General features: G+C 39.5%; 1 protein-coding gene across 2 annotated transcripts in view; it reads left to right on the top strand.

Moving 5' to 3' along the window:
* Positions 1 to 18,927, top strand: part of GXYLT1 (glucoside xylosyltransferase 1) — a 49,678-nt gene that overhangs the window by 9,771 nt on the left and 20,980 nt on the right. For both annotated transcript variants that reach the window (XM_043446648.1, XM_043446649.1), the window contains 3 exons: positions 8,120 to 8,291; positions 13,501 to 13,626; positions 17,746 to 17,997. In XM_043446648.1, the coding sequence (XP_043302583.1) occupies positions 8,120 to 8,291; positions 13,501 to 13,626; positions 17,746 to 17,997 (550 nt within the window). The remainder of the gene's footprint in view (positions 1 to 8,119; positions 8,292 to 13,500; positions 13,627 to 17,745; positions 17,998 to 18,927) is intronic.

Below are 18,927 nucleotides of genomic sequence, written 5' to 3'. Positions count from 1 at the left end.
AGATATATTATGCAGCCCACAAACAGCTGGGGAGAAATCGTTGAAATCAGATATTCTAATCTGGTTGCTATGGAAAAGATTGGGTGAATGAAATTCTAATATGAGTCTGTCAAGTCAGATTATGTAAACTTTTAAAAACTAACTTTTTAGGATAATCTTACCATTCAGCTTGTTCATAATTTTGGAGAGTAGGAGCTCCATATTTTTCCTTCTTTAAAGAGTTTGCTTATGAATAGAATATTGACAAGCTCTACTTTGTTATCCCTGGTCTTGTGACATAAATCTATTCACTCTGGAAGCTGGGTAAGCTTGAAAGCCCCTGTATTCTCCGATTTATATAACCCAGACCCTTTTGTAAGTTCTGGCATGAGTAATAATCTTCCTACTCCTTTAGTGCAGGAGTAGCCCAGAGAAGCTGACCTAATCTGAATCCTGGAGCTCTGCTTAACATTCCTTTTGTTTGAGCCTCTCCAACTCATTATTTTCCCAACGTTCCCATGTATTCCCTGGAAGGAATTCCCTGTGGATGGAGGCATGATATTGCAAACCTTGTGCCTTTTACTGTCCTAAATTGGAGATTTTAAAAGTTATACATCCAACGTATAATTCTGAAACCATTTTAGATGTATGTGTGCATATTACTGTATGTGTACATGTATGTATATGTACATATTACTGTAACATGCTGTTACATGTATCGTATCATTATGTAAAATCTCTTAGTGTATGATCAGGCCACCCAAGATGGCTTGTTCTCTTGCTCTCTGTACATTCCCTCTCCACCAGTGCCTGCTTCACGTTCACCCTACTCACGTGACTGACCTTGCTACGCACTTGTCCCTAAACGGACTAGTGAGTGTTGTAACATTTAAATCCGAACATCTCCTCCGTGATAGTTTAGCAAAGGGATGGTGAGGGGCCTACCCCTCCGCTGGTTTCCCTGGTAACCAGTGAGCCAGCCTGAGGTCAGTTCTCGATAACTGGTGATCTCTCCTTCCCCAGAAAACGCCGCTGCCCTGCCCTCTGCACGCGGTGGGGTGCTGCTGCCGGCCCTTGCCTCCTGTGTGTAAACTCCCCTTGTCCAAGAAGCCGCTGAGGTCCCTGGCGCCGGACTCCAGCCTCCTCCTCCCGTCTTGGAACTGAGCCAGTGCAGGGCTTGCAGGCCTGTATGCTGCGGTCCAGCACACGGAATTTCTTACTTGAAACTTGGGAATCCCTTATTTATTTGGCCTGTTCAGACTGGCCAAGACGAGCCGAAGTGTTGTGCGGTTGCTGTGTCATTCTCCTGCTCCATTTCAGTATTTAATTAACACCGCGTTTTGGCCTGACTCGAGAGCTGCTCCACCCACCTAGGAGAGCATCTTGGAAATCCCCTCTGCCAACACGAGGACTCCCGTTTTGTCTGGCAGCAGTGGGCCCTCAGCTGGCACCGTTTTCTCCTCCTCAGACTTGTCCCAGAGTTCCCAGTGTGAATTCTTTATGTATTTTGATCTTCTCTGGAGGGTTCATTCCTCCCAATTGATATATTATACACTGATCATCAAGTAACAGCAGTTCAGTCGCTCAGTCGTGTCTGACTTTTTGCTACCCCGTGGACTGCTAAAAGCAACATAAAAAAGCCCAAATCGCCAGGACACCCACCACCAGTATTTGTCCATTTCGTGCGTGTGCTTTTGGTAACTTGTGCCTGCATCTGAGTGTCTGCGGCTGACCGCGCCCCAGTGCTCACATGCTCACAGCTCGTCTCCGTCTTCTGTCCTTGAAACAAGCACGAAGTCCCGACAGCACCTGCTTCCAACCCTTTCCCTTCAAACATCCTTTCTTTAGTTTTTCTCTTCACCAGAAAGCGTTTATAAGAGTTATCTCCTGGCTTTACTTCCTTAAAAAACAAATCAAAACCCACCTTCACACCTCAACTGTGAGCAGCACCCGCTTCTGACCCGAGGTCGCTCGATGTCGGGATTGTCCTGAGGCTGGTCTGCTTCCTTCTCACCTCTCCCTCCGTCTTCCTTTCAGTGCTGTCTCCATCTCTGGCTCTCGAGACCAGTGTCCCAGGCTTCGTTTCTCTCTGCCTCTGGACTCCTTGGGACTCTGCTGTTTGCCTGCTCCCTGGATGGTCACGGGATCCCCTGTTTAATTGGTTTCTTCAGTCCAGGGCTCTTTCCTGAGCTCCCGAGCTGTGTTTCCAGCTGCACTGGGGTGATTTGTACCTGCTCATCACACCTCCCCTCGTCTGGGTTTTGTGCCTTCATTCGCGGTGGACTTTTCGTGTGTCGGTCCACAGTGACTATTCCTGCTCGTCTCCTTTCTTGCCCGCGCTCTTGCCGGCCCGCTCCTTTCTCTGCCTGAACTCCCACGCCATCACTTCTCATCCCGCTGCTGTGATCTCACTGCCTGCCCGCCTCTTCTTCCTTCTCTGTATCCTCTCACTTACCGTACCTGCTGCATCTCCTGTGGTTGTGAATTGTTACCCATTTCAAGAAGTGCTGGCTTTGCAGATGGACACCAAGTTGCTCATTATTTAAGCCCGATTATTTAGACAGGTGCCTGGCAACCAGTAAACGACTAGTAATAATTTCCCCCAGCACTTCCAGACTTAAGGTTAAGCCCTCTTAGCAACCTCAGTTGTTTTCTAGTGAAGCAGTTACCATGCTTTCTGTTTAAATCTTTTAAAAATCTGTTCTTCACAACAGGCTATAAATTGTATGAGGTTCAGATCATGGCTTTCTGGCTTTTCCCGTGTCTAGCATGTGAAAGGAGTTCAAATACTCATTACAAAGAGTGGATAATCCCGTGTGTTCTAAAAATTATACAGATTTAAGCCTGCACCAGCATTGTGTGTCTCCATAACTTCAACATCCATTATTGGGAATTATAATTTTGCCACCTATTAGAGTAAAATGATATTTTATTATTGATTTATATTCATTGATTATTTCTTGAATATATTTCTGTATTTGTTAATCTTTTAAAAGTTTTGTTTGCATTGTCTGTATTGATATTTACCTGTTTGGTTTTTAATGTTTACTTTATGAACTCTAAGAAGAATATACTCTACTTTTGACATTGATTACAAACGTTTGCCTAATCGGTTTAATTTTAAAATTTTGGTTATCTTTTCATTATATAATCTCTTAATTTTAATATTATTAAATGACTTGAGCTTTTAAAATATTTAATCTTTCTCTTTATGATTGGAATTGATTTTCAGTTCATAGTGTCTGTGTATTTACTACCTGAACTGTTATCTTGAATGGTTCCATGCTAGTTTTAAGAGGTATATTTTTACAGACTTTTTCAAATTGTATTTTAACAGTTAATACTTATACTTCATATTGAATTTTTAGATTTTTTAATGCCTTACATAAAACCTTGCAGAGTTTTTTTGCAAAGAATTGTATTTTGTCCCAAAAGTGATTTATGCATGCTGCATGTTAAGTTGCATCAGGTATGTTTGACTCTTTGTGACCCCCATGGACTGTAGCCATGCCAGGCTCTACTGTCCATGGGATTCTCTAGGCAAAAATACTGGAGTGGGTTGCCATGCCCTTTTCCAAAAGTGATTTATATACAACCTTTAAAGTAGTTTTACCTAGTATGATAATTCACTACAATTTTTTCCCTCTATAGTAAAAGGAAAAACTTTTTAAAAAGGTTACACATTAAGGAAATTATCATTAGTGTTTCTGAGTATAGTTTTCCAGTTTTGTTCAACTGCAGATTTTAAAAATTAGTTCATGGTAGTTATTTTTTTAGTTTGAGGAGAATGTTACCAGAAATTTAATTTGCTTACATTGAATTTATGTACTTCGTTACAATGGTAATTCCTAGTCTAAATCTGATTGTACATTGTTTTCTTTTTAGAGAAAACACTAGTTTAATTATAGGCTGGAAGCTTTCAATGTGGCCTAATTTTTTAAAAAGAGAGGGAAAGTTATTATTCCTTTATAACAGGAGTGTTACTTAAAATGTTACTTAAAATGTTCTTAAGGCTTGTAAGTCTATTTACAGTATTTATATTAGAATTTTCATCTAAAACATTGTGTTAACTTTTTTTTTCTAGATTCCTCCTCTCAACTTTTTACTCTGATAAGTTTTCACATCTACAGAGGTTATAAGAATAGCATAGTGAGCACTCTCACCCTTCACTAGATACTTACTTATTGTTAACATTTTGCCACTTTGATTTTGGGTGAACCATTTGAGCAACAGCCGTTATGACACATGGGCTTCTCAGGTGGCTCAGTGGTAAAGAATCCACCAGCAATGTGGAAGATGTGGGTTCGATCCCTGGGTCAGGAAGATCCCCTGGAGAAGGAATTGGCAACCCATTCCAGTATTCTTGCCTGGGAAATCTCATGGACAGAGGAGCCTGGCAGGCTACAGTCCATGGAGTCGCAAAAGTCAGACACAACTGAGAGATTAAATCACCACCACCACCACAAATATTCAGCATGTATTGCCTAAGAACACGGGTGTTCTCCAATTTCACCATAACAAAATTGGCACTTCAGTTTATTTAACACTGACAATATGTGTATGTTAGTTGCGCAGTTGTGTCCAACTGTTTGTGAACCCCATGGGCTGTAGCCTGCCAGGCTCCTCTGTCCATGAAATCCTCCAGGCACGAATACTGGAGTGGCTGGCCATTTCCTGCTTCAAACACTGACAATATTATATTTATATACTACATGTACATTTATAATACATTTAGATATATTCATATCTCCTTATTTACCTATTAATGAATTTTATATCTTTTCTTCGCCATTCAGAACCCAGTCAAGGAAAATACATTGCATTCAGTTATTTAAATCTATTTAGGCCCCCTTTTCTCTCGGACAATTGGCAGACTTCTTTTTTTGAGGAGGGGCAGGTCAGGGACATGATATTTTTGTTTTGCAGAATGTTCCTTTGTTTGAACTTGCCTGTCTGCTTGGGGTCAGATTTGGGACCTTCCGCAGGAATGCTGCACGGGAGATCCGGTGCCCTTTGGGCATGCTGTTGGGAGGCACCTGGTGGCAGACGGTTAACATAATTGGTTGTTTGATCAGATGGTTATGATGGTGGTATCACATTTCTACACTGTAACAGTACCATTATCCCCTTTGTAATGTGTGGGGATAAAACCTTGATACTATGTGGGTTTAGCATCCATTAATTATTCCTGTTTAAATCATCTACTACAGGAGTGAATGCAAAATAGTGCTTTTTGTGGTTTTCTCATTCCTTCTACATTTATTGGTTGGTATTCTTCTTTAAAGGAGAGCTCCTCCCCCCACCCTCCTTACTTACCCTTTACTTAGTATCATATTGGACCCGTTGATTCAGTTTTTTTAATAGAATGTGTTACCATTCGTTACTGTCACAATTGCTGTTTGTGTTCAGGTGATGCCAAATTTAGTCATGGGGACCCTCAGGTATTAACTTTGAATTATCTGAAGGATATCTTCTGATCCGATATCTGTAGAAGAACAGAGTTGACTTTAGAATGTCCTTTTGGATAACATTTCTTTAAATCCACAGGGGTTTTTATTCACACTGTGACTAATATATAGCATATAGCACATTTTTGTAGATCCTGACAATATTAACACCATTCATTTGGGATCAAAATTCCTTGAATGGCTACTTTCCTATGACTTTTTCGAAAGTTTTAGTCATCCCTTCCTCTAGTGTAGAAGCTTGCTTTAGATTTCGTCCCGTTGCAGTGACTTCCCATCCCTGGGTTTAGGGACAGGGTGGTGGGCAGAGACAGCTTCGAACTATGTTTTGTCTTCTCAGTTTAGATGTTGGAGTCTGTACTGTGTATAATGCTTTTACTGAAAAGAGACACATAACAGAAAAGCACATTTCATAGAAACTGGTGGAAGGAGTGCTAGCAGCGTGATTAGCAGAAGCCTTGCAACGCCTGAGAGCCAGAGTCCCTGGGACTGACTCAGAGGGACTTTCTTTCATGAAGGACATTTGACTTGTTTTTCTTGAGAAGGTTTATTCTGCTTCTTGTCTCTGTATGTAGAGAGTTCTCTGGAAAGTGGCACGTGCCTGTTACTGCTTACTCTCTTAAGTCTCTAGTCTTTTTATCTTTGGAGCAGGATCGAGTTATGGCCAGGTGGGTAATTCGAGCCCATCATAGATTCTCAAATCTGGGTCATCATGAGGAACAGGATCTGGAGGCATTTATCAGAAAGATGAGACAGTTTAGAGCTCTGTGAAATTGTTATGTGTCTTGATTGCCCTGGCTTCTGCTTGTGTTGTGTGACTTCCACTGCTTAGAGATGAACTGGGTTCACGTGCCCTTGTTTAGATATAGAAGGTGTGGATGGTCTCCCCTCTGATAGGGATCCAGTGTTAAACACTGAAGGGCTCAACAGAAAAGAGGGCAATGGATAGAGGGTGCAGACAAGGAAGGAGGTGCTGTGGCTTTCTAATTGCTGTCAGTACAGAAGAACAGAGCTTTCAAAAGACCCAGGCCTAGGCTACACCTTATGTGGGAGAGAGGTGGCATAGCAGGTGGTTAGGGAAAGGCTGGACTCTGTGATCCTGTAACAGAAGGGGCTCGGGCAACTGGATAGCCACATGCAAAAGTGTGCAGTTTTCCCCTCTTCAGACCACTCATAAAAATCATTTCTTGGTAGATTGATATAAGTTTTAAAGGCAAGATATGTACCTGATATCTTAATCTTATTAATGGTCTTAGTAACTTAATGAATGAAATATTAGAGCACCTTTTCTTGAATAGTAAATATTCTTCTTCCAAGAATATCACATTATATGTGACTTCTCCATTTACCACCTTTAACAAAGTGGTGTGATAATGTTTAACTTTGTCAGTTATCTGGGGGAAGTTTCATTTTCTTAAAAGTGGTTTTTGTTGTTTGATTTTAAAGAGCCTCACCTTTAGAATAATCAGCCCATTAAGGGTAAGTTGTCAAGGTTATGAGTTTCAGTCTCCCAGTTGAGGGATTAGGGACGGAAACCACCCCTTTGTTTTCTAGGAGGTGAGTATTCTGTGCTGAAGGCTGACTGTCACCAGTAATTGTGTATACAAGAGAAATGAACCTGTGTTCAGGCCTCAGGAACCCAGTCAGACCAGAGAAGCGTCAGTTTCAACTGCTGTTTTAAGTGTCTCTAGGCCCTTAACAAACAAGCTTGTTAATAGGAACGGACAGATCCACAGTAAAAGCAGGATATATATACACACACACACATATGTATGTATATATATCTCCAGGCTTAATTTTTTATCATGTTAATATAAATAATTGGTATAATTATTAAAAAGGATAAAAAATAGTATAATTCCAAATGTTCAGTGTTAAAACATTAAGATGTATGAATTTAATATTTGGGCCTACCTGGCTTAGTGGTAAAGAATCCACCTGCCTGAGGCAAGAGGTGGAGAAGACACGAGCTCAGTCCTTGTGTTGGGAAGATCCCCTGGAGGAGGAAATGGTAACCTACCCCAGTGTTCTTGCCTGGGAAATCCCATGGACAGAGGAGCCTGGCGGGCTGTAGTCCATGGAGTTGCAAAGAGTCAGACATGACTGAGCACACACACATGCATGCATGTTTTATATAGTCAATTATTTGTATTTAATTTTATTTAGCATATTTTCTCTTTTCTGATATCCTCGTCAGCTGAGGGAATATCCATGAACAAGATTTTCTTCAGAAAATAGTTCTGGGTCCACTCTGACACATGCACACGTGAATACTCAAGATTCCAAAGTCCTGTGCTAATAAGCAATGTAGCTGCAATAATTTTAGCCTGTAAAATTAAGAAAAATGATTGATCATCTGTCCCTGCTACTTAGTAATATATACATAGAACTATTAATGTTAAACAATATAATTTCTAATCCCCTTGTACATTTTACAGAAAGGATCTCTAACCAAAAATTGAAGTCAGCAAAGTGATTTTGTTATATACATATATTCTTTTCCATATTCTTTCCATTATGGCTTATTACAGGATATTGGATATAATTCCTTCTGCTCTACAGTAGGACCTTATTGTTCAAACCTCAGTCTTCGAACACAGTCAGAATAATACCATGTTGTTAACATGTTACCCTGTACTAAAACTGTGGGAACATGTGGTTATCTTTTCTATCAGGTATGGTGTGGAAATGCAGCCCACTGAGAGAGTGCACCTAGCCGTAGTTGCCTGCGGGGAAAGACTGGAAGAAACCGTAACCATGTTGAAGTCAGCGCTCATCTTCAGCATCAAACCTCTTCAGTTCCATATTTTTGCTGAAGATCAACTGCATGACAGTTTTAAAGGCATAGTAAGTATTTGAGACTTGGTCAGGTCTGTAGAGTTGAATATTTAACATATACTATAGTAAAATGTTGCTGAACAAAAACACTTATCCTGCAGCTCTGCCCTCTTAGAGTGGGGACTGCTCCCTGCTGCCACTTGCATCTGTGTGCTCAGACCTGGGGTGTAAGAAGAAGGCTTGTCTCTGTGAAGGAGTTAGGCTGCTTAGTCCTACTTCGTCCTTTGCCAGGCGTGGAGGTTTTGTTTTACTAACTGTAGTTCCAGGATGTTTTGACTGAGAAGTCCTGTGTCTTAATTGTGTTCCCATCCTCGACTTGAGGGTGCCTCAGTCAGAGTGTGCACAAGGTTTTGATTCTGTTTTGAGTGGAGGGAACTTTTAATTGATAATGTGGAGGGAAGTGACTTCTTGCTCTGATAGTAAGGTTTTTTATTTTGGTTTTGCATTAGTTGCAATCAGTTTGGCTGTAATAGCAGAAAACCCAAAATGTCTTAAAGAGATAGAAGTTTATTTCTCTCATATAAAAGCAGGCAGCCTGTGTTACGTGGCAGCCCCATATTTCCAGGGATTCTGCTCTTTTTTCTCTCATGCGGCTGAGCCATCTTTAACATAAGAAATCTATGATCTAGGATGATCATAGATTATAATCTAGGATGGCTACCCAGGCTCCAGTGATCACACTCATATCCTAGCCAGTATGAGGGAAAAAGGAGTGAAGAAGGGTGTTCTCCTTTCTAAGGAGACTTTCCAGAAGTCACATAGGATGTTCCTGCCAGTATATCATTGGTCTGATCTTAGTCATGTGACCATATCTAGCTGTTTGTGCTGAAAATATACTCTTTTAATCAGGATCACTGCATTATCTTAACAAAAAAAAATTACTATGCAAGAAGAAGAGAACAGATAAATATAGAAGGGAGAACATACACAAAAAAGAAAATTCCCCAGAAATCTCATTACCTTGTGTTCTGAAATGGTGGTAAAAGTGATGGTGATTATGCCTTCACCATCTCTGTCTGTCTGTGTCCATTCAGTTAAGCTTTCAAACTGATTTGGATTTTTATGCTTGACCTATGTAGGAAAAGCTTATTTGATATTTTCTCAGGTAATTTAGTTCATTTTTCATATTAATTGAACAATACTACTTGTGACTTCAAGTCTTAGTTTCCTGCTAAAATCTTTGATTCTAAGAGGCATAAAGCTTTACTTACTGTTTTACAAGGAATGAAATTGGAACATTCTCTTAACACCATACACAAAAACTCAAAATGGATTAAAAACCTAAATGTAACACCTGAAACCATAAAACTCATGGAAGAAAACATAGGAAGAACACTCTTTGACATAAATCACATCAGTGTTTTTTGGATCTGTCTCCTAAAGCAAAAATAAACACATAGGACCTCGTTAAGCTTAAAAGCTTTCACACAGCGAAGGAAACCATTGACCAGCCAAAAAGACACAACCTACTTAATGGGAGAAATACTTGTAGATGATATGACCACTATGCCTAGCATGCAGGATTTACTAAAAATCCTGCATCCTAGGCTTCAGCATTACGTGAACTGGGAATTTCCAGATGTCCAAGCTAGGTTTAGAAAAGGCTGAGAAATCAGAGATCAAATTGCCAACATTTGCTGGATCATAGAGAAATCAAGGGAATTCCAGAAAAGCATCTACCTCTGTTTCATTGACTACGCTAAAGCATTTGACTGTGTGGATCATAAAAAACTGTGGAAGGCTCTTAAATGAAGAGATGGGAATACCAGACCACCTTACCTGTATATTGAGAAACATGTGTGCCAGTCAAGAAGCAACAGTTAGAAACCTATGTTGAACAGCTGACTGGTACAGGATTGAGAAAGGAGTATAAGAAGGCTGTATATTGTCACCCGTTTATTTAACTTACATACAGAGCACGTCATGAGACGTGCTGGGTTGGGTGAGTTACAAGCTGGAATCAAGATAGCCGGGAGAAACATCAGCAACCTCAGACATGCAGATGATACCACTCTAATGGCAGCAAAGAGGAGTTAAAGAACCTCTTGATGAGGGTGAAGGAGGAGAGTGAAAAAGCTGACTTAAAACTCAGTATTGAAAAACTAAGATCCTGAAATAATGGTCCTGTCACTCCATGGCAAATAGAGGGGGAAAAGGTGGAAGCAGTGACAGATTTCCTCTTCTTGGGCTCTTCTTGGCAAGAGACCTATAACAAACCTAGACAGTGTGTTATAAAGCAAAGACATCACTTTGCCGGCAAAGGTCTGTATAGTCAAGGCTATGGTCTTTCCAGTAATTATGTACAGTTGTGGGAGCTGGACCATAAAGAAGGTAGAGCACTGAAGAATTGATGCTTTTGAACTGTGGTGTTGGAGAAGACTCCTGAGAGTCCCTTGGATGGTAAGGAGATCCAACCAGTCCATCCTAAAGGAGATCAGTCCTGAACGCTCATTGGACTGATGCTGAAGTTCCAACACTTTGGCCACTTGTTGTGAATAGCTGACTCATTGGAAAACACTGATGCTGGGAAAGATTAAAGGCAGAAGGAAAAGAGGGTGACAGAGGATGAGGTGCCTGGATGGCATCACTGATGCAAGGGACATTAACTTGGGCAAACTCCGGAAGATGGTGATGGACAGGGAAGCCTGGTGTGCTGCAATCTATGGGGTCACAAAGAGTTGGTCACGATTTGGCGGCTGAACAACAACATGACCAGTAAGGGGTTAATATCCAAAATATATAAACAGCTCATACAACTTAGCATCAAAATACAGCCTGATTAAAAAAATGGACTGAAGAACTGAATATTCATTTCCTTGTATACTCTTGGTGAGAATGTAAAGTGGTGCAGACAGTATGGAAAACAGTATGGAGGTTTCTCAAAAAATTAAAAATAGAACTACCATATGACTTAGCAATTCCACTCATGGGTTTATATTTGGGAAAAAAGCTAAAAACACTCATTAGAAAAGATACATACACCCCAATGTTCATAGCAGCATTATTTACAGTTGCTAAGATATGGACGCAACCTAAGTGTCTTATCAACAGATGAATGGATAAAGAAGAGGTGATGTGTATACACACACACACAAACAGTGAAATGCTAACAAGCCATAAAAAAATGAATATTTTGCCATTTGCATCAACATAGATGGACTTGGAGGATATTGTGCTAAGTGAAATAAGTAAGACAGAGAAAAAAATACTGTGTAATATTACTTATAGGTGGAATCTAAAAATTACAGTGAGCAAGTGAATATAACTAAAAAGGAACAGGCTCACAGTTTTAGAGAACAAACTAGTGGTTCTCAGTGGGGAGAGGGAAGGGAGGAGGGATAATACAGGGTAGGAGTTTAAGAGATGCAAACTATTATGTATAAAATGAGCTACAGGATATATTGTACAACATAGGGACTGTAGCTGGTATTTTATGATAACTCTAAATGGTGTATAACCTTTAAAAATTGTGTATCACTGTATTGTAACCCGTAACTTACAAATATTGTACATCAGCTGTAGTTCAATAAAATAACCAAAATAAAAGCTTTACTTACCGTTTTAAAATATTTATAGTTTCTGTATCTGTGATATGTGCTTTTGTGATCCTAAGGTCATTATCTGGGTTGTTTTCTGAAATATTAACAGAAGAATTAATCTTGTCCTAACAGTTCAAAGACTAGCAACAGATTGCTACCAACTGTGGAAGCCTTTGAAAATATAATATGAAAGTAAAATAAATTTATTGCTTCATCTTATATGCAGCTCTGTGTTGTCTTCAGATCTGGATGAGTTATTGCTTGTGTAGTATATGTTATATTTTTAAGCTTAGTTTTTCTTTAACTATCATAGTTAACTCTGAGAATGTTTGGGTTTTCTTTTGATGAAAGAGAATCAAATATTTCCTGGAATGTGATTTTACTGCAAAAAAGATGACTAGATACTAGAACTTTAAAAATGACTAAGATTTCATTTTGATGTTGGTATTTAAAGGATCTTTAATAAGTGATTAGTAAGTCATGCAAGGGAAATAAAATGCTAGTGTTTGAAACTGGTTGATGGAGGCATCAAAGCTGTGTTGGATGTAAAGCTGTTCCCTTAAACTACGTTGAAAGGCATGTGTTCCTTCCAAACATGTTGGAAGGAAAGAAAGAAGGAGGATGTCTCTAAAAATTACTTGAACACAGACGTAATTCAAAAAGAGATCTTCAGTCTGTTACTTTTTTCTTCCCCCAGAGATTGTGAATGCTCTGTGGGAAATTTACGTCAACAATACTGTTGAAGCAACAATGATAGGTAATACTTTCTGAATTTGAAACAATTCAGAGTCTCCAGATGCATTCAGGAAACTAAAAAGTAAATGTGTTCATTATAGATTTTCAGATGAGAAAATCAGATTTTGCTTTATTTGTAATGATTTTTTAAAAATTGGCACTGGAAGAACTTCCCTGGCGGACCAGTGGTTAGGGCTTGGAGCTTTTGCCGCCAAGGGCCCGGGTTCTGATTGGAGATGTGAGATCCCATGAGCCGCACAGTGTGGCCAGAAACAAAAACTCTGTGCTAGATATATATTTATTGAAATATTTTATTATGAGGAATATCTATGAATATAGAAAATACATCGATAAATATTTTCTTTTTAAAAAAATATATTTTGGCCATGCCTCACAGCATGTGGGATCTTAGTTTCCCAACCAGAGATGAACCTGAGCCCCCTGCAGTGGAAACATGGGTCTTAACCACTGGACCACCAGAGAAGTCCCAGATAATATTTTCTCATCAGTTCTTTATGTTGGTCTGACTTGGATTGTAAACATTTTCTATTATGTCATACATACGATGGTAATAAAATTAGTGCTTAATTTTTCTGAGTTTAACTTGTTTAAGGATTGAGAGGATTTGTACATCAGGTCACGTTAGATGGAGGTGAACAGTTTGTATGGTTCTTTCAACTTCCTGGTTTTTTGATTGATACTCTTATAATTTTAATTGTCCCTTAGATCTTTATGGTGAAGTCTTCTCTAGCTATTAGAATGATTTTAAGATTTTGAATGAAAACAAAATGGTGGGAAAGAAGAATCTCAACTTTCTCTTAACTGTGTATGACATACGATATATAACATTTTAATTTTTAGCTTTTGAAAAATAATCTTGGTTTATAATTTTGCAGAGAAAGTGAAACAAGTTTGAATTGAGTTCTTTTATTTTTTTGTTGTAGCTTGACAGCTGGTCATTTCTGCAAACATTTACTTATTCATTATACCCGATAACTTTTCCAAGTGAGAATGCAGCAGAGTGGAAAAAACTGTTTAAACCGTGTGCTTCCCAGAGATTGTTCTTGCCAGTAAGTTTTTCTCCAGCGTTTTTTGTTTGCATCTTGCTTTTACACATGAGTTAATGAAGAGTTTCATGTAAATCAGTTAAATAAACACACACAAATTATTTTCCTTTTGAATATTAGAAGAAAGAAAAGACTTCCCATAGGACAAATAAAAGCTATGGTAAAATATGCTATTAAAAATGAAAAGTATAAGTAATTTCTGTTGCAATACTATTTCTTACATTTTAATTTATTCAGTTGCTATAAACTGTTTCTTCTCTGAGAAGTAGTTGCTTGTCTGCCTGCCTGCTAAGTCACTTCAGTTGTGTCCGATTCTTGCGACCCCATGGACTGTAGCCCGCCAGGCCCCTCTGTCCAGGGGATTCTCTACGCAGGAATACTGGAGTGGGTTGCCATGCCCTCCTCCAGGGGATCTTCACAACCCACGGACTGAACCCACGTCTCTTATGCCTCCTGCATTGGCAGGCAGGTTCTTGACGGCTAGCGCCATGTGGGAAGCCCTAAGAAGGAGTTAGAGGTTATCAGATCTTAATGGAGCCAAATCTTTGCCAGTAGGAATGCAGCGGCAGGATCACCTGCCAGTTGCAGGCTGCGTTTGTAATTCGGGAAATGAAACAGATTATTAAATAACTATTTCTGTTTTAACAGCAAATGAGTTCACCTTTTCTAGCTGATATTTTTAACATAGAATTTGAGGCACGTGAACTAAAAGGGAAATGGGAACCATTTATTCAGTGGGACTCTTTGGTGGTAGTCTCTGGTGATAAACCCTGATTATTATTTTTTTTAATCTAAAAATATTCAGGGACTCCCCTGGTGGTCCAGTGATTAAGATTCTGCCCCCAGTGTAGAGGGCCCAGGTTCGATCCCTAGTCAAGGAGCTAGATCCCACTGCCACAACTAACGATAGAGGATCCTATGTGTTGCAATTAAGACCCAGTACACTCAAATAAATAATAAATAAATATTAAAAAAAATATTCAGAAGCAAGATTACCTCTTCCATTTTGAATTTAATTCACCCATATTTAAAAAATTCTCAGTAGTTGTTAGAACCACTGTAATGTTTAAAATAATTATGGTAGTAGAAATATTGAAAGCTCATGAGTTCTGTTAAGTATAGGAATTATTGGGAAGAAACTTATTTGTTATTAAGTGAAGTAAGGCAGTTATTAGCATATTGAGAATAGAGTTTGTCAAATCTAGGATGTCAGTTAAGATTTAAAATCATGTTACATTTTGATAGCTGAATCTGCCTAACCAGTAGGTTTATTGCTGAGCATAAAAAATCTTGATCCTACGATATCTTCCTTGTTATCTGCCTCCCTTGTAAGAAGCACACAAATAAGGGAGTAGGAGGGGAAAAGCCTAAGAAGTTTTAGATAGCTTCATGCAGGCTTTAAATTTTAAAAGTTAAAAAAAATACTTAGGTTGAGTCATTGCAGTGTTACATCATTTAACTAGTAGTTTGAGTGCCTTTGTTCTGCCACGTATCTGTACTGAAGTGCTGGGTATATAGGAATGAATATATACCCAGATTTCTGGTTTTCATACAGCCATGGCACCCCACTCCAGTACTCTTGCCTGGAAAATCCCATGGACGGAGGAGCCCGGTGGACTGCAGTCCATGGGGTCGCTAAGAGTTGGACACGACTGAGTGACTTCACTTTCACTTTTCCCTTTCATGCACTGGAGAAGGAAATGGCAACTCACTCCAGTGTTCCTGCCTGGAGAATCCCAGGGACGGGGGAGCCTGGTGGGCTGCCGTCTATGGGGTCGCACAGGGTCAGACACAACTGAAGCGACTCAGCAGCAGCAGCAGCAGCATTGTCTGATATGGGAGATGAACAGTTAAACAAACACATTATGACATTAAATAAACAAGAATACACCACTGAGAAACAGTGAATGGTGAAAGAAGCATGAGGTTACAACCATTGCTCTTCTGTTTTATTCAGCATTATTAAATTTAATTGCTGATGTTGTGATAGGAAGTTTGCAAGATCATTTAATGATGTGATATAGTTAAAAATTTGAAATACTGAAATTAAATACTTAAAACCTGTCAAATTGTTCTTGTACTTCATTCACTCTTAGTTCTGCATCTTTTTAACCAGATTCTAAGTAAATTGGTTCTTCATTTTTCTTAAAAGAAGAATTTTCTTAAACTATTTACTGAAGTAGTTAAGTAAAAATCTTAACTATTTCTTCTCTTTTAAAATGGAGGGATTAAGGGACTTCCCTGGTCCAGTGGTTAAGAATCTGCCTTCAGGTGCAGGGGATGCAGGTTTGATCCCTGGGCAGGGAACCAACATCCCACGTGCCACAGGGCAGCTAAGCCTGCACCCTGCAGCAAAGACCCCATGTCCCACAGCTAAGACCTGACACAGCCAAGTCAATTAATAAACATTAAAAAAATTTTTAAAAAAAATGGAGGGGTTAAAAGATCTAATGTAAGCTCTGGCAAATCCTCCTTCCTCCAAAAGGAACCATAGAAAAATACTGATGTGACTTATTTCACCTTATGTATGACTTCCAGATGGACCTCCCTGGTGGCTCAGCGGTAAGGCATCCACCTGTGATGTAGGAGACGTGGGTTCGATCCCTGGGTTGAGAAGATCCCCTGGGGAGGAAATGGTTACCCACTCCAGTGTTCTTGCCTGGGAAATCCCATGGACAGAGTAGCCTGGTGGGCTACAATCCATAGTCACAAAGAGTAGGACATGACTAAGTAACAGAATATACACACACACACACAACATGACCGCCAGTTGGCAGTGGCTCCCGATGGTGACCTTGGAGCTTCCTGTGGTGTCTTCCTAGACAGCCAGTGACACAGTGGTCTGTAAACACACATTTGTCTCATGGTACAGAAGCAAAACAACTTCATCCACTTTTCTGCCCCCCAAAAAAGAAGAGAGGGACAGACATACAGACACATACATACATACATACCCTTTGAATTGTAGTTCTTGAACAAGTGAACCTTGCCTACTCAGGCTCTGTGGTTAACTGTCAGATTTTTTTTCCCTCAGCCTGGTATTAAATCAGGGGGGGAATGGAGTGATTTCGGCTTTGTAACTGGTCATTAAGGTGATGGCTTAACCCTAGCTGCAGGAGGAGGCAGCAGCTTTGAAAGGGAGCAGAATGAGGATCAAGATCTTATCCTCATTATATTCTTAACTAAAAAGCTTTAATAGGTTAACCGAATCATTGAGCCTTACTAGTACACTGGGATAGACAAATTTAAATTTGCAGGGGTCAGATGCTTAAGTCTTTGGGTGAGGCAGAAATAAAAACTTACGCTTGAAAATTCCTGTGAAAGATACCTGTTGGAGGTTTAACCCCTGGAGTGGGGAAGATCCTATGGAGCAGAAAAGGGCAACCTACTCCAGCATTCTTGCCTGGAAGATTCCATGGACAGAGGAGCTTGACAGGCTGCAGGCCACGGGGTTGCAAAGGGTCAGACCCAACTGAGCACAGCCAGGGCAGGCAGGAGGTTTAACATCTCTTGGGGAAGGGACATAGCCAGTCTTCCAAGACAAGTCTTGTTTTAGCCCTTGCTATTTAAGTGCAAGATCTTTGATTTTTTAGGAGATGATCAGCTCACATATAAGAGCATGGACTTGAGCTTGGTGGTCTGGATTTCAGTTTTGACTCTACCAGTTGCTGGCTGAGGCCAGAATGAGGTAAAGGTACCAGCTATTAGTGTTACGGCAGAGGGGACAAGTTCAGATCTTCATTTGTATTGGCTAGTTTCTGTATTTATGTCAGGAAATTAAGATTTGCTATGTCAGTTCACCAAAGGTAATGTTATTTTCCATTATGGAAAACATTTCCTCCCTAGTCTTTGAGGATACTGCTTTTACTATTTTCTTCCAGTTTTTAGTATTGAGTTTTTATTCAGATGTGTTTTTATAGCTTTTCTTCTTTAAAAGTTAATAAGAAGATTAGCAGAATATCTATATATGCTGTTGTAAAAATGACAGACTTGGGAAAAATTAATTAAAAAAATTAATGTCAAGTAGTTTATCTCTCAAGTAATTTTTAAAAAAAATAATGAAAGCCTCTTTGGTGTTTTATAATGAAATAGAGTTACTGATTCAAATATCTCTCCCCACAGTTAATCCTGAAAGAAGTTGACTCACTATTGTATGTCGACACTGATATCCTTTTTTTACGGCCCGTTGACGATATTTGGTCTTTGCTAAAGAAGTTTAATTCCACACAAATTGCCGCAATGGCACCAGAACATGAAGAGCCTCGAATAGGCTGGTATAATCGCTTTGCCAGACATCCATACTATGGAAAAACTGGAGTGAACTCGGGAGTTATGCTGATGAACATGACCAGGATGAGAAGGAAGTATTTCAAGGTAAGTCACTGATTCAGGTTAGCATTCCTCTCTTCTCCCTCCAGATTGTTTGGTTTCCAGTTTAGTTTTGTTTTATTAAAAGCTAGATTGACCTATTCAGAATTTTTTCTACTTACCTAGAATAATTGAAGCAAGTGTGTTCTTAGTATTCTGTTTATTAGAGCATTACAGTAGGTCAAAGCAGATGGCATTACAGTCAGGTATCAAGAATCAAGCAGCAAGTGTGAACATTCCTAGATTGGTATTCCAGATAAGAGTTATCATTTTGTAATCGTGCAGCCTCATAATACTTGACTCTAAAGTGTGATATGTCCTGGAGGAGCACAGATTGTGGTTAAGAGCTTAAGACTGTCATGTTAGCTTGGTTCAAACACTGAGATCTTGGGTAAGTTTTGAACATCTCCAGGCTTTGATTTCCTCATCTGTGAAGTGGTATGATAGATAACAGTATGTATGTCATGGGATTTTTGTGAGGAATAAATTAGTTAGAACAGAGGCTTAACACATAGGAAATGTTGGCTGTTTTGGTGCTATTGGAAATTATAGTGACTTTTAAAAAAATCCCTACATGTTTCTTGTCTCAAATTTTGGGATCAGAAAAGTCCAGCTTATAGAATTCTCTGACTGTGCATTCTGAACACACTGTACTGTTTATCAGTTTCATGCTGATGAATCCTTAAGTCATTGTAGTCTGGGGCCATTGGAGTCAAGTGGTTTGGCCTTATGTTTAACTTTGTTGCCTGTTCACCACAACTACTAGCCAGCTAGTTAGTTTTCAAATGTCAGTTCTCTCAGCTGAAAAATAGAGATAATAAATGGACTCATGTAGGTTGTCTTTTTAAGAGACCCATTCAAAGTGCTTAATATAGGGCATGACACATAGTAAGCACTTTCAGTTCAGTGCAGTTTAGTTGCTCAGTCATGTCCGAC

Source organism: Cervus canadensis, chromosome 25 (assembly GCF_019320065.1).
Source record: "Cervus canadensis isolate Bull #8, Minnesota chromosome 25, ASM1932006v1, whole genome shotgun sequence".
NCBI lineage: Eukaryota > Metazoa > Chordata > Mammalia > Artiodactyla > Cervidae > Cervus > Cervus canadensis.
The sequence above is the reverse complement of the archived record's forward strand: the minus strand, read 5'-3'. Positions and strand labels throughout refer to the sequence as shown.